This window comes from Amblyraja radiata, unplaced genomic scaffold, assembly GCF_010909765.2.
Source record: "Amblyraja radiata isolate CabotCenter1 unplaced genomic scaffold, sAmbRad1.1.pri scaffold_723_ctg1, whole genome shotgun sequence".
NCBI lineage: Eukaryota > Metazoa > Chordata > Chondrichthyes > Rajiformes > Rajidae > Amblyraja > Amblyraja radiata.
In genome coordinates, this window is record NW_022630740.1 from 45001 (window position 1) to 61471 (window position 16471).

The window sequence follows — 16471 nt, forward strand, 5'->3', positions numbered from 1 at the left end:
TGTGTGTGTGCATATATATTTGTGTGTGTGTGAACATATATATTTGTGTGTGTGTGTATGCGAATACGTGTGAGTGTGTGCGAACATGTGTGAGTGTGTGCGAATATATGTGTGTGTGTGGGTGAATATATATGTGTGTGTGTGTGTGTGTGTGTGAATATATGTGTGTGTGTGAATATATGTGTGTATGTGTGTGTGTGTGTCAATATATATGTCTGTGTGTGAATGTGTGTGTGTGTGAATATATGTGTGTGTGTGTGTGTGAATATATGTGTGTGTGTGTATGTGTGTGAATATATGTGTGTGTGTGTGAATATATGTGTGTGTGCATATATGTGTGTTTGTGTGTGTGAATATATGCGTGTGTGTGTGTGTGAATATATATGTGTGTGTGCGTGGATATATGTGTGTGAATATATATATATGTGTGCATATATGTATATGTGTGTGTGTGTGAATATATATGAATGTGTGTGTGAATATATATGTGTGTGAGCGTCAATGTGTGTGCATGTGTGTGTGTGTGAATAGGGGGTTGCACGTAAGGTCACAATGTCATAGGACTTGACGCAAGGAGCCGCTAAATCCATCTGGAAGACATCCGTCACTTCCAGTATATGTTATTAATGCAAGAAACGCGTACTTTCCTAACTGTTAAAAACCGCCAAAATGTTGAATTTGTGCTCTGAAAAAAATTGTGGAAGTTGGGGTAAGTGTGGGAGACATGTACCCAACATTAGAATTCCAAACGTGAAATGAAATGAAGGTAAAGAGAAGCGAGAATTGAAGGGACAACAGCAGCTAAAGTGCTTGGTAAACATTGGCTGTGCAGATATCGTGATTGAAAATACCAGAATTATCGTGTTTGCTCACTGCATTTCATCAACAGTAAGGCATTATTCGTGTTTTTCTTGATTCCTTTGGTATCTAAAAATTCTCAGAAGTGATAAATCTGGCTGTAAATTTTTCTTCAGATGCGTTTTCATTTTGTACGTAAAAACCTACTTGAGAACCATGGGCGATTGAAAAAAAAAAAAGATTTATTAATTCTGAAACTTTTTAGTTGCCAAAGGAATCAAGTAAAAACACAAATAATGCTTTAGTGTTGATGAAATGCAGTGAGCAAACGGCCAATGTTCACTAAGCATCTCCCTGGAAGATGGAGTTGGAAACAATGGTAGGTGCCTACCAGCAGTACATCGCGTGTAATCTATTTGGTGTAGCGCGACCCGACTGCCGTGAAACCTCCCTATATATATATGTGTGTGTGTGTGTGTGTGTGTGTGTGTGTGTGTGTGTGTGTGTGTGTGTGTGTGTGTGTGTGTGTGTGGGGGGGGGGTGGGGGGGGGGGTGGGGGTGTGGGGGGGGTGGGTAATAATATAGTATTTCGTAGTTCAGAGCTTATTTGTTATGTTTAATAGCGTGATGGCTGTCAGGAAGAAGCTGTTCCTCAATGTAGATGTTACCGTTTTCAGTTTACAAAAGTCGGACGTGACTCTAGAAGTCGGGCCTCAGTCAGTCCACAAGCCGTGAAAGTCGGTCAGTCTAAAGGGCATGACTTAAACCCAAAGCAGTGAGTGAGTCCACAGGTCATGAGTAAATGGCTCACTGCTCCCTCTCCTCCACTGACATCCCCAGCTCAAGATGCTGCCCTCCGCTGGCTATAGGATGCATCCCCACTGAAGCCGCACTCATCCACAGCATGAGCCCCCCCCCCCCCCCATTTCTCATCAGCTCACGTGAACCCCCCCACCTGAAGCTGTGCCCCTCCCTTGGTTGCACGATGTTTACCACCCCCCACCCCAACCTGACAGCCCCTACCTCAAAAAAATGTTTTGCACAAATTCTTCAGTGTTCATTAACAATTGAAATTGTCTTTGGGCTGCTTTTTCAACACCATGTCAGGAAATGTTAGAGGTCAAGGTGATGTGGCTATTGCTGTAGTATCCTCTTGGATAGCAGCTACATTTCTGCCTGGTGGAAGAACGACACATTCTCGATTCAAGATACCCATCCAAGTGGCCGAGGATACATTGTGCAACATCGAGAAGAACTCTAAGATGGCACATTTCACGAGGCAAGTGAAAGTCATTGTTTGGGATGATGTCCAATGATTACGAGAGAACGCTTTGAAGTTGTGGACAGATCTCTTCCAGATGTCTTCAGCAACACTAAGCATGTTGGTGCCCCTCCCCCCTGCCAGTACACAGGCCTCAGTGACTGAGCTGCCAGCCCATAGTGACTGAGCTGCCAGACCAAAAATCCATTCCGCCTACAAACTCCGTACTAGCCCTCTGGAAACCAGTACCTTTGGCCCAACATACTAGCTCAACAGAAATATAATGGGAAATGTCAAAGGTTTCCTAAAGGATGGAACATCGCCCAAGAATGTTGTCATTAATAGTGTGCTTCGTTGAATGATGACTTCTGAGATATTCTCAGATGTTCCTTCTTAAAATTCGACCGCTGGCTTTCTCTATATTAAAATTGTCTCTTTTTATCAACAGGAAATAGTCATCAAGAGGCAGTGAGCAGCAGAACACAACAAGACACAACAAGCACAAACTTAATAAATCTCATCCTTAAAATTTAAATTGTTCTTATATTTTAAGAGTCATTCACATTTTAAACTTTAATAAAACCTTTTTGCACTTTTAATGCCGTGTGCTCTTCGTCACAATAGAACATAATAGGCAGGAACGGCTGCTCTGTGGAAGAGCCACTAAGAGTGCATGGGGGGGGGTTGTTTGGAGATGCACTGAATGTGTGGATGGGAGGGGAATGGCAGGGAGCAGAGTGGGGGGCGGGGGGTGAGTGAACTGCCAGCGTACAAGGCGTGAGTGACTGCACTGCCAGCCCACGAGCCGTGAGTTAGTGAACTGCCAGCCCACCAGCTGTAAATGTTAGTGAACTGTCAGCCCAATAATCCATTCAGTCCACCCTCTTTCCCCTTTTCTCTTACAGTCTCGCCTGTTTTGGTCAGAATTTCTGGCAGTTTTTCAGCCGCCAGCCTGCCAGGTCCGAGTGATTGTACTGCTTCAGTGACTGAGCTGCCAGCCCTCAGTGACTGTGCTGCCTGCCCAAAAATCCATGTGGCCCACAAATTACATACTAGCCCTCTGGAAATCAGTACGTTCGGCCCACAACACTCATACTAGCGCAACATAAAGCCCCCCCCCTCCCCCACTGTCCAGCAATATTGGAATTGGTGGAGAGGTGGAATATTGTGTTGGGTGTCCAGCCCTCCTGTGTGATGCTGGGACCCAACTTAGTCTAGTAAATAAATAACTGTGACTTGACTTGACTTGACTTGACACAATTCTTAAGGGGTTGGACAGGCTAGATGCAGGAAGATTGTTCCCGATGTTGGGGAGTTCCATAACAAGGGGTCACAGTTTGAGGATAAGGGGGAAGTCTTTAAGGACCGATATGAGAAAAAAAATCCACACGGAGAGTAGTCAATCTGTTGAATTCTCTGCCACAGAGGGTGGTTGAGGCCAGTTAATTGGCTATATTTAAGAGGGAGTTAGATGTGGCCCATGTGCCGAAAGGAATCAAGGAGTATGGAGATAAGGCAGGTACATGATACTGAGTTGGATGATCAACCATGATCATATTGAATGGCTGTGCAGGCTCGAACGGCCGAATGACCTACTCCTGCACCGCTGCTCTATGTTTTTATGTATCTATGTTTCTCATTCCCCCTCTCTATATCTGTCCCTTCGCTCCCTCTCGCCGCCCCACTTTCGCCCCCACAATCCCACACGCTCTTCCCTCTCTATCTCCCCCTCTCTATCTCCCTCTCTCTCCAATTCTCTCGCCTCCCTCTCTCTCCCACCGCTCTCCCCCCTAACTCTCTCTCCACATCTCTCACCCCTCTGTCTCTCCCCCTCTATCTACCCCATCTCTCGCTCTTCTCTATCATTCTGCCCCATTCTCTCCACTCTCTCTCTCCTATCTCTATTTACCCACTCTCCCCGTCTCTCTACCCCCTCCCTGTCTTCCCATGTATTTCTCTATATCCCCCTCTCTCCCCATCTCTCCATCAACCCTTCGCTCTCCCCACTCTCCCTCTCCCTCTCTATATCCCCCCCTACTCTATCTTCCCCCCCGGCTAGCAGTGTTACTCCCCCCCTACCCCGCTATCTCCCACACGCCCCCGCCCAATTCCACATCTCTCTTCCCACCCTCTCCTCTCTCTCTCCCACAGTCATGTCCCCTCACTGCCCCTCTCTTCTCACCTTATATATCCCTCCTCTCCCCTCTCCCATTCCGTATTATCTATCCCTCTCGTGCCCCTCTCTCCTGCCCTCCCCTCATCGTCCCGCCTCTCCCCCTCTCTCACTACCCTCTCTCCCATCTCCTTCTCCCGTTCTCCCACTCTCTCCTATCTCCGTAATGTCTTCTCCCCTCTCTATCCACTCTCTCTCCTACCGCCTTTTCTTTCTTCCCTGTCTCCCCCTTCACTCTCCACTCTCCCTCGCTCTCCTCTCTCTCCCACTCTCTCCCACTATCTCTGTCCCCCTCAAGTCAGTCCATTTCAAGTCAAGCCAAGCCAAGTCAAGCCAAGCCATTACAAGTCAAGTCAAGTCAAACCATTTGAAGTCAAGTCAATCCATTTTAAGTCGTCAAACCATCTCAAGTTAGGTGACGGCAACTCAAGTTCAAGTTCAAATTTTATTTGGTCACATACACCTTTCGGTGTAGTGAAATTCTTTTTGCCATGCAGCACATAAAAAAAGAATACAACATAACAGTAATAGATAGTTTCAGATAGATACATCAAAGGCACAAAGTCCAGTCCCATCCCCATGTCCACCCATAGTCGGGCCTCCTTACTCGAGACCAGCAGCTCCGCCGCCGCCGATGCCGAGCCGGCACCGCTGCCGCCGCTGCTGAGCCGGTGCCGCCGCCGGTGCTGTGCCGGTGCCGCCGCCGCCGCTGAGCCGGTGCCGCCGCCGCCGCTGAGCCGGTGCCGCCGCCGCCGCTGAGCCGGTGCCGCCGCCGGTGCTGAGCCGGTGCCGCCGCCGGTGCTGAGCCGGTGCCGCTGAGCCGGTGCCGCCGCCGGTGCTGAGCCGGTGCCGCCGCCGCCGCTGAGCCGGTGCCGCCGCCGGTGCTGAGCCGGTGCCGCCGCTGCCGCTGAGCCGGTGCCGCCGCCGCCGCTGAGCCGGTGCCGCCGCCGGTGCTGAGCCGGTGCCGCCGCCGGTGCTGAGCCGGTGCCGCTGCCGCAGCTGAGCCGGTGCCGCCGCCGCCGCTGAGCCGGTGCCGCCGTCGGTGCTGAGCCGGTGCCGCCGCCGGTGCTGAGCCGGTGCCGCCGCCGGTGCTGAGCCGGTGCCGCCGCCGCTGCTGAGCCGGTGCTGTCGTCGGTGCTGAGCCGGTGCCGTCGTCGGTGCTGAGCCGGTGCCGCCGCCGCCGCCGATGCCGAAGCTCCAGGCGGTCCCCTCAGGAGGCGCCGCTCCAGGCCCGCTGGTAGGCCGCTGGGACGGGTCGAAGCTGCAGCCCGGAGAAAAGCTGCTTCTCCGACCAGGTAGGGACCCTGAAAATTAGATTCCCCCTCCCCCCCCCTCGCCCACACATAAAAAGCTAGAACTCCTCAAACCAAAACACTAAACTAACTAAAAATAAGAAAAAGAGACGAAAAAAACAGACAGCTGCAGGCTAGGCAGCCATTGGACGGCGCCCCTCCCACGACAGATAATCCATTTCAAGTCAGTCCATTTCAAGCCAAGTCAAGTCAAAAAATATAAGTCATGTCAATCTATTTGAAGTCAAATTAATTCATTTCAAGTCAATCAATTTCAGGTCAAGTCAAGTCAATCCATTTTATGTCAAATCAATCCATTCCAAGTGGTCAATTGAAGTACATCCATTTCAATTCGTCAATCGATTACAAGTCAACCCATTTCAAGTCAAGTCAAGTAATTCTATTTCAAGTCAACTAAACCCAAGGCATTAAAGTCAAGTCAATCCATTTCAAGACAATCCATTTCAAGTCGTCAATCAATCCATTTCAAGTCAAGTCAATCAATTTCAAGTCAATCAATTTCAAATCAAGCCAAGTAAATCCACAACTCAGGTCAAGTCAGTTCAAGCCAAGTCAAGCAAAAGACAGTGAGTAGCGGGTCAATCATCAATTTCAACCCATTTCAAGTCAAGTCAAGTCATTCCATTTCAAGTCAAGTCAATCAAATTTGATGTCAAGTCAAGTCAAGTCATTCCATTCCAAGTCAAGTGGATACCTTTCAAGTCAAGTCAATCCAATCCATTCCAAGTCAAGTCAATCCATTTCAAGTCGCCAATCCATTTCAAGTCAAGTCAATAGACTATAGACAATAGACAATAGGTGCAGGAGTAGCCATTTCGCCTTTCGAGCCAGCACCGCCATTTAATGTGATCATGGCTGATCATCCCCAATCAGTACCCCGTTCCTGCCTTCTCCCCATATCCACTGACTCCGCTATTTTTAAGAGCCGTATCAAGCTCTCTCTGGAAAGCATCCAGAGAACCTGCCTCCACCGTCCTCTGAGGCCGAGAATTCCACAGACTCACCACTCTCTGTGAGAAAAAGTGTTTCCTCGACTCCGTTCTAAATGGCTTACTCCTTATTCTTAAACTGTGCCCCCTGGTTCAGGACTCACCAAACAACCGGAATACGTTTCCTGCCGCTAGCGTGTTCAAGCCCTTAACAATCTTATTTGTTTCAATGGATACCCTCTCATCCTTCTAAACTACAGAGTGTACAAGCCCAGCTGCTCCATTCTCTCAGCATATGCCAGTCCCGCCATCCCGGGAATTAACCGTGTACACCTACACTGCACTCCCTCATTAGCAATAATCTGCATCCTCAGTCTTCTCATTCATACTGTACCCAAATGAAAATGCAAAAGTGAGCCAAGCTGCACACAGCCGACGGCTCACGGTACCAGCTGCCTGCCACTGGCCCAAACACTTAAAAGCATTTTAAAGTGTGTTAAAAAAAAAATAAAGTCTTTGACGCATTTGTGCCTTGCCTAACAAATAAAACAAGTTTTTCCTGGCCTGACTGTGTTCTTCGGAATTCTTCAGAATTCATGTTGAGTTATCAATAATGAAAGAAAATGGCAACCTTCTCAGGAAATGAGACTAAATCTCGTTGCACTGACGTGCAATGACAATAAAAGATATTATTATTTTTATGATGGCGGGACTGACATATGTTGAAAGAATGGGTCGACTGGGTTTGTATTCACTGGAATTCAGAAGGATGAGCGGGTTTCTTATAGAATCGTATACAATGAGTGAGAGATTGGACAGGGTAGATGCAGGAAACATGTTCCCCGTGTTGGGGGAGTACAGAACTGTTATCCATTTTTTTAGAGAAGGTTTAACATTTTTAATTGGCCTAAGTGTCCAAATAACATTCACACAAGAATTCACAATATAGCATGATTTTTAAATCTCATTGTCGTGGATTAATGGACCAAACTAGAACGCGCGTTTGCGGGGGGGGTGCAGCATCACACTCACACTAACCACCCCCCAAACACACAGGTGGGCGGAGGGGGTGAGGGGGAGACGGGGTGGGGAGGGAGGGGAGGGGGAGGAGGAAATGGGGCAGATTTGGGAGGGAGAGCAAAAGCGGGGTAGGGGGAGTGAGAGGGGGATGGGAAGGGGGAGGAGAGTGGGCAGTGGGAGGAGAGTGAGGAGGGCAGGAAGGGGGGGGGAGGGGTAGCGGGTGGGAGAGGGGTAGCGAGGAGTGGTGCAAGAGAGAGGGGAAGGGGGTGGGAGGAGATAGGATGAAGAGGGTGGGAGGGGAGGAGAAAGGGTGTGGGAGGGAGAGGGGTGGGAGGGAAGGAGGGAGAGAGGTGAGGGGAGATGGAGAGGGGGAAGGGGAGGATGAGAGTGGGATGGGGAGGGGGGAGAGGGGTGGGGGAAGGGAAGAGAGGGATGGGAAGGAGGAGTGAGAAAGGGAAAGGGAGAAAGGAGGAAGAGTGTGGAGGGAGGGGAGAGTGGTGGTGGCGGGGTAGAGAGGGATGGGAGGCAGAGAGGGGTAGCGGGGAGAGAGGGGAAATAGTGGCGAGGGAGAGGGGAGGGTAAGAGTGCGGAAGAGGGGCAGAGGGGTAGGGAGAGTGGTGGAAGAGGCAAAGATGGGTAGGAGGGAGGTGGGGAGAGAGGGTTGGGGTGGAAGGGGAGAGAGGGGGAAAGGGAGGAGGAGAGGGGTGCGGGAGGGGGTGAGAGAAGGTGGGGTGGGGGTAAAAAGGATGGAGGAGGGGAGAGAGGAGAGAGGGAGGGGAGGATGGAGGGGAGAGAGTAGGGAAATGGGGTGAGTGTGGAGGGAGTGGGAGAGCGGAGAGGGGGTAGAGTGGGGAGGGAGAAGGAAGGTAGGGGGAGAGAGAGGGATAGGGGGAGATAAGTGGAAGAATGGGGAGGGAGGGGTGGGAGGAGGGGGAGGAGGGGAGGAGGAGGGAGAGGGTGAAGAGTGGAGGGATGGGTAGAGTGGTAGGGTGGCGGGGGAAGAATGGGTTGGGAGGGGGTTAGGGGTGGAGGGAGAGTGTAAAGGGTGGGGAGGGAGAGTGGGAGGGGGAGGGGGAGAGGAGTGGGAAGGGAGGGAGCGGGAGAGGGGTAGCGGGAGTGGTGGAAGAGGGAAGGGGGTGGGGGAGAGAGGGATGGGGTGGGAGGAGGATTGTATTACACTCGCTCCCGGGCCCCACAACTGTATTACACTCGCTCCTGGGCCCCACAACTGTATTACACTCGCTCCCGGGCCCCACAACTGTATTACACTCGTTCCGGGCCCCACAACTGTATTACACTCGCTCCCGGGCCCCGCAACTGTATTACACTCGCTCCCGGGCCCCACAACTGTAATGCACTCGCTCCTGGGCCCCACAACTGTAATATACTCGCTCCCGGGCCCCACAATTGTATTACACTCGCTCCCGGGCACCACAACCGTATCACACTCGCTCCCGGGCCCCACAACTGTATTACACTCGCTCCCGGGCCCCGCAACTGTATTACACTCGCTCCCGGGCCCCACAACTGTATTACACTCGCTCCCGGGCCCCCCATACGGTATTACACTCGCTCCCGGGCCCCACAACTGTATTACACTCGCTCCCGTGCCCCACAACTGTATCACACTCGCTCCAAGGGCCCCACAATTGTATTACACTCGCTCCCGGGCACCACAACTGTATCACACTCGCTCCCGGGCCCCACAACTGTATTACACTCGCTCCCGGGCCCCGCAACTGTATTACACTCGCTCCCGGGCCCCACAACTGTATTACACTCGCTCCCGGGCCCCCCATACGGTATTACACTCGCTCCCGGGCCCCACAACTGTATTACACTCGCTCCCGTGCCCCACAACTGTATCACACTCGCTCCCGGGCCCCATAACTGTAATACACTTGCTCTTGGGCCCCACAACTGTATTACACTCGCTCCCGGGCCCCACAACTGTATTACACTCGCTCCCGGGCCCCCCATACGGTATTACACTCGCTCCCGGGCCCCACAACTGTATTACACTCGCTCCCGGGCCCCACAACTGTATTACACTCGCTCCCGGGCCCCACAACTGTAATACACTCGCTCTCGGGCCCCACAACTGTATTACACTCGCTCCCGGGCCCCACAACTGTATTACACTCCCTCTCGGGCCCCACAACTGTATTACACTCGCTCCCGGGCCCCACAACTGTATTACACTCGCTCCCGGGCCCCACAACTGTAATACACTCGCTCCTGCGCGGCTCCAGCTTTCGACGCCCCCGCCGACAAAACTCTCCAGCCGGTTAACCTCCCGCCTCACGCTCTCTCCCTCACCTCCTCTCCCCCCCCCCCCCCCCCCCACTCCTGCTTTCCCACCCTCTCTCTTTCCACCCCCCCCCCCCCTCCCTCCCCCCACTCACTAACCGTTAATCGCCGCCGTTAACCGCTCCGAAGCTGGGACAGCTGGTAAGCGACTGTAAAGGGGTAAAAAGCATGAATTTAAAGCAGCTGCATTTGATTGACACCGTGTGCTCGACCCGTTCTCCCGCCTCCACCCGGGATCCGAGCGCGTGCGTGTGTGTGTGTGGGCGGGGCCAGAGCGCGTGTGTGTGTGGGCGGGGCCAGAGCGCGTGTGTGTGTGGGCGGGGCCAGAGCGCGTGTATGTGGGCGGGGCCAGAGCGCGTGTGTGTGTGTGGGCGTGGCCTGAGCGCGTGTGTGTGTGGGCGGGGCCTGAGCGCGTTTATGTGGGCGGGGCCATAGCGCGTGTGTGGGTGGGCGGGGTCTGAGCGCGTGTATGTGGGCGGGGCCATAGCGCGTGTGCGTGTGTGGGCGGGGCCATCGCGCGCGTGTGTCTGTGTGGGCGGGGCCAGAGCGCGGGGCATCGGCGCGAGGTCCAGTGACGTCAACACCCCCCCCTCGACCAACCGTCAACGCTCCCGCGCTCCCTCAGCCGTTGACGCCCGTTATTTCCCGCCATCCCTCCCGCTCGCGTTTCCAGAACCTTCTTCCCCAACGGCCGTCCATTCGGGCTTCGCTTCTCCACAACGATCACCTCCCTCCCTCCCTCCAGCAGCCGCAGCGTCGCCTCACCTGGAGCCTGGACTCTGCTTCACTGGGCCTGAAGCCTCCACGCTGCTCACTCCCACTCTCCTGGGCTTCACTGCGCTGGTTCCTAGAGCTAGTCTGCCCAGCCTTGTTAACCCCAGTGGCTGGTCCACTGAGTCTTCCCCATCCCCCTCTAACTATGTGACTGACCCCTGCATTTACCCACCCACACAGCAGCCCTCTCACCCCCTGACCACCCACACATCGCCTCCATCGCCCCCAGTCCACCCACCCACCCACCTGCCTTCCGCCGGCCCCAATCCCCATCCCTGCCGGGTGTTCACCATCCCCGACCTCCCCCACACCCAACGGTCTGTCCTCAGCAAAGGTCTCACCTTTGTCCCCCTCCGTCCCCACCTCAATGTAGCAATGTTACAACATGTGGGGATTTTAAACATCAAGTCTGTAATTTATCCCATCAGATAAAACATAAAAAGAAGTTTAATTTGTCACCTAATTCACTTTCATATTTTTAAGTATTAAAAAAGTTATGGCAATTTTCATACTCGGAAATTAGCATCTTGTTCCCTATTGCTTTTCCATTGACTTAACACCAAAGCTGTGATCGAGGACAGTCAAAAGCCCATAACTTTCTTAAAAATTAAGAGAACCAAAAGAAATGTTCGGTTATTATTGATTGAAACATTCTGAAACAAATATGAAACAATCTTAGTTGGATGACCTGAAATTAAAACATATAATTAGTTAGTTACCCAATTGTAGCTAATTACATAATTCAATTACTAGATCTAAACATCTATCCATTTCTTAAGAAAATATCAACATTTTTTAATAGCCTATGTGTCCAAATAACATTCACACAAGAATTCACTTTGGCGCCTTCGAGAGGGGGGCGGGTTTAAAATGACATTTCCTCCAGGCTGTTTAAATTGATGTTCATCAGCCTGTTTAATTGCACAATAAAAATCGCTCCGACTGCCGTTCTCTGCACTTATTTTTAAACTAAGTTGGATAATTTAAGTGTTGGAGTAAATTAATAATCATCTTCTAAAGCCGTGAACGCCGACAACAGGACGGATCTCACGTAGGGGACAAGGCAAGGTAGGCTGTTTATTTTTACATTAAAAAGTGCTGGAGTAACTCAGCGGGTCAGGCAGCATCTGTGGAGAACATGGATAGGTGCGTTTCACAGAGTGCTGGAGCAACTCAGCGGGTCAGGCAGCATCTGTGCAGAACATGGATAGGTGACGTTTCACATAGTGCTGGAGTAACTCAGCGGGTCAGGCAACATCTGTGGAGAACATGGATAGGTGACGTTTCACAGAGTGTTGGAGTAACTCAGCGGGTCAGGCAGCATCTTTGGAGAACATGGATAGGTGACGTTTCACAGAGTGCTGGTGTAATTAGGGTCAAGCAGCATCACTGGTCAATGTGGATAGATAATGTTTCAGGTCTGAAGAGGGGTCATGACCGAAAGAAAACGGCCCCAATCCATGTTATCCACAGACACACACAAAATGCTGGAGTAACTCAGCGGGCCAGGCAGCATCTCTGGAGTGAAGGTACCTTCTACAGACTGAGAATCACAGGAGAGTGAGACACAGAGATAAGGAAGTGTAAGGTGTTACTCCAGCACTCTGTATTACATGAATAGTGTCAGGTCAGGGAAATGGAAGTACAACGAGATCTGTGTGTCTTGGTACATCAGTCACTGAAAGTAAGCATGCAGGTACAGCAGGCAGTGAAGAAAGCCAATGGCATATTGGCCTTCATAGGGCGAGGAGTTGAGTTTAGGCACAAGGAGGACCTACTGCAGTTGTACAGGGCCCCAGTGGCACCACAACTGGAGAATTGTGTGCAGTTTTGTTCCCAAAATTTGAGGAAGGATATTCTTGCTATTGAGGGAGCCCAGAGTAGGTTCACAAGGTTAATTCCTGAGATGATGGCGGGACTGACATATATTGAAAAAATGGGTCGACTGGGTTTGTATTCACTGGAATTCAGAAGGATGAGCGGGTATCTTATAAAATTGTATAAAATTAGTGAGGCATTGGTCAGTGTAGATGCAGGAAACATGTTCCCCATGTTGGGGGAGTCCAGAACTGTAAAGGTACATTTCTTGAAACAGACAACTCACAATAAGTTAGATCAACCAACACAAGCTTTACTGATCATTTAGCCGGCAGGAGTGGCAGGGGATACAAAGTCAAGTATGCAACACATACTTAACCCTCCTGGGCTATCACTCTAATGAACAAAGACATACAGCATCTTTTGTTGGTAATTTGGAAACATAGTCACATGTTTATACAGAGTTGGAGCAATGACGTCTAACACATCAATCACAGAGTATACCCATTCAAAACTTTCTCGTCATTAACACAATACTTCTCATGCTATGGTTATATCGATCACAAACTTTAGTTACAAACCCCCAAACAACAGGAGCTTAGTCAAAGGGTGCTGGAGTAACTCAGCGGGTCAGGCAGCATCTGTGCAGAACATGGATAAGTGACATTTCGGGTCGGGGACCCTTCTTCAGACTGACACTATGTTGACAGGTGAGGGGGTGATTGGCAGATGAGTGAAGTAAGTGCTAGAGGCGAGGGAAAATAAGGAGATAAAAGGATGTGAGATAAGGAGTGAGGAATATATATGTGCAGCTTTAAGGGACATTGGTCAGGTAGCATTTGGAGTTTTGCATACAGTTCTGGTCACTCCATTACAAGACTAATGTGGAGGCTTTGGGGAAGGTGCAGAGATGGTTATCCAGAATGGTTTAAAACAAGGAACTGCAGATGATGGTTTACAAAATAGGACACAAAACGTTGGAGGAACTCAGCGGGACAGGCAGCATCTCTGGAGAGAAGGACTGGGTGACATTTTGGGTCAAGACTGAGGAGGGTCTCGACCAGAAACGTTACCCATTCCTTCCAGCATTTTGTGTTTACCTAAACAGCGCCTATCTATCCCCGTGGCGGTGTGCCAGCAGGCTGAAGGAGCGGGCAATGGCCTTGCCACAGAGCGGGCAGGTGAGGGGGCACTGGCCGGTGTGGACTCGCTGGTGCTCCAGCAGGTGGTCAAGGCGGGTGAAGCCGTTACCACAGGATGGGCAGGGGAAGGGATGCTCACCGTTGTGGGTACGCCGGTGCTGCCACAGGCTGGACATGTGGGTGAAACCCTTTCCACGCTCAGCGCACACAAAGGGTCTCTCTCCGGTGTGTATCCGCTAGTGCTCCCGCAGCCCCCGTGCTCTCTTGTCACAGTGGGAGCAGCTGCTCGCCGGCGTGGGTCCGCCGGTGCTGCCGCAACCCCCGCGAGCTGTCAAACGACTAACCACAGTACGGGCAGTCGTAGGGCTGGCCACTGGTGTGCACGCGCTGGTGAGACAGGGCGTGGGAGGCCATGGCAAAGGGCTCTCCACACACCGGAGTTGGTGAAGCCCCTGCCGCACTGGGCACAGGTGTAGGGGCGCTCGCCGGTGTGAGTGCGCTTGTGCACCAGCAGGTTGGAGGAGCAGGTGAAGCCCTTGCCGCACTGGGCACAGGTGTAGGGGCGCTCGCCGGTGTGAGTGTGGTGGTGCTTCTGCAGGCAGTCAGAGCGGGTGAAGTCCTTGCCGCACTGGGCACAGGTGTAGGGGCGCTCGCCGGTGTGGGTGTGCTTGTGCATCAGCAGGTTGGAGGAGCAGGTGAAGCCCTTGCCGCTCTGGGCACAGGTGTAGGGGCGCTCGCCGGTGTGGGTGCGCTGGTGCTTCTGCAGGTAGTCAGAGCGGGTGAAGCCCTTGCCGCACTGGGCACAGGTGTAGGGGCGCTTGCCGGTGTGGGTGCTGCGCTGGTGAACCAGCAGGTGCCTGGATTGGGTGAAGCCCTTGCCACACTGGGCGCAGGTGTAGGGTCGCTCGCCGGTGTGGGTGCGCTGGTGCTGCAGCAGGTGACTGGACTCGTTGAAGCCCTTGCCGCACTGGGCACAGGTGTAGGGGCGCACACCGGTGTGGGTGCGCTGGTGCAGCAGCAGGTGACTAAACAAGGTGACGTCCTTGCCGCATTGGGCGCAGCTGTAGGGGCGCTCGCCGGTGTGGGTGCGCTGGTGTCTCAGCAGGTTGCTGGACTTGGCGAAGCGTTTGCCGCAGTCGGTGCAGGTGTAGGGCTTCTCACCCGTGTGCGCCCGCCGGTTGGTCTCCAGGACCATCGCCGTCTTGAAGCTCTTGCCGCAGTACGAGCAGTCGATAAGATAAGATAATCTTTATTGTCATTGTACAAGACAACGAAATTCTGTTGGAGCAGTCCTCCAGCTGCACAGGAATATAAGTATAAAAAATACAATTTAAAAAAAAGAACTATTAAAAAATTTAACTATAACCATAAACATACAGGAGTATTGGCGGGTGTGTGAGAGAGAGGGGGGGCTCAATGTGGGAGGGGGATAGAGTTCAGTAGTGTCACAGCTCTATGGTAGAAGCTGTTTTTCAGTCTTGTCGTGCGGGCGCTCAGTGTCCTGTATCGTCTTCCTGAGGGCAGGAGGGTGAAGAGACAGTGTCCAGGGTGTGTGCTGTTCTCCTGTGTGCACCAGCCGGTGGATCTCCAGCTCGCTCGGGTACTGCCAGGCCTTGCCACACACGTCGCACTCATAACGCTTCTCCTTGTTTTGCCCCGTCATGTGGTCCTCCTTTGAAGCTCAGCCCCTCGAAGCTCAGCCTGCACACCGAGCAGATGGGCGGGGGGGAGGCTCGCCCTCAATGGCTGCTCACGTCCCCATCTCTCCGTCCACAGCAAAGGCTCCTAAACCCTACAGGAGGGGAACAAGTTGGCAAACAGAACATTATTAACGCGTGCTTGACGAGAGGGGAAGTGGGTGAGGGGGGAAGTGGGGAGGGGGGGCGAGTGGTGTGGGGTGGAGGTGGGGAAGGATGGGGAGGGGGTGAGTTGCTCCAACATGCTGGCCCACACCGGCGAGCGGCTGCTCCCACTGCGGCAAGGGGGCTGCGGGAGCACCAGCTGATATACACCGGAGGGAGACCCTTTGTGTGTACTGAGTGTGGCAAGTATTTCACCCGCATGTCCAGCCTGTGGCTTCACCCGCGTTGACGACCTGCTGGATCACCGGTGAGTCCACACCAGCCAGCACCCCTTCACCTGTCCGCTCTGTGGCAGGGCCTTTGCCCACCCCTTCGGCCTGGTGGCACACCCTTCTTCAGACTCGACTCGAAACATCACCCATTCCTTCTCTCCAGATATGCTGCCTGTCCCGCTGAGGTACTCCAGCATTTGGTGTGTTTTTTGTAAACCAGTATCTGCAGTTCCTTGTTTTTAAACCATCACTGCACCTTCCCCAAAGCCTCCACATCAGTCCTGTAATGGAGTGACCAGAACTGTATGCAACACTCCAAATACTTCACTCATCTGCCGTCACCCCCTCACCTGTTAACATGGTGTCAGTCTGAAGAAGGGTCCCAACCAGAAACGTCACCTAACCATGTTCTCCACAGATGCTGTCTGATCCGCCGAGTTACTGCAGCAATTGGTGTTAGAGTCACAGAGTGATACAGTGTGGATACAGGCCCTTCGACCCAACTTGACCACACCGACCAACAGGTACCAGCCACACTAGTCCCACCTGCCTGCATTTGGTCCATATCCCTCCAAACTTGTCCGACCCATGTACCTGTTTAACTGTTTCTTAAACATTGGGATAGTCCCAGCCTCAACTACCTCGTCCTGCAGCTCCCCCCCCCCCCCCATATTTCTTGTTTCCGTTAGCCCTAAGAGCTAAATCTAACTCTCTCTTGAAAACATCCAGTGAATTGGCCTCTACTGCCTTCTGTGGCAGACAATGCCACAGATTCACAACTCTCTGGAACATAAGGGGTAAGCCATTCAGGACTGAGATGGGGGGAAACCTTTTTCACCCATCTCAGTCCTGAATGGCT

General features: G+C 52.3%; 1 protein-coding gene and 1 long non-coding RNA gene across 2 annotated transcripts in view; both read right to left on the reverse strand.

The window, feature by feature from the left end:
- LOC116970316 overlaps window positions 1–12965 on the reverse strand; it is a 23128-nt gene extending 10163 nt beyond the window's left edge. The window contains exons 1-2 of the long non-coding RNA XR_004411102.1: window positions 12857–12965; window positions 4468–4473 (exon numbers count right to left, since the gene is read on the reverse strand). This is a non-coding gene — a long non-coding RNA (uncharacterized LOC116970316). The remainder of the gene's footprint in view (window positions 1–4467; window positions 4474–12856) is intronic.
- A 1030-nt stretch (window positions 12966–13995) lies between these two features.
- Window positions 13996–14758, reverse strand: LOC116970315 (zinc finger protein 239-like; the record flags this gene model as incomplete). The annotated part of the gene is made up of 2 exons (XM_033016985.1): window positions 14581–14758; window positions 13996–14241 (listed from the first exon to the last, which is right to left on the reverse strand). Coding segments are annotated over exons 1-2 (399 nt in total), but the record flags the coding sequence as incomplete, so codon positions are not given.
- Window positions 14759–16471: the final 1713 nt, after the last annotated feature.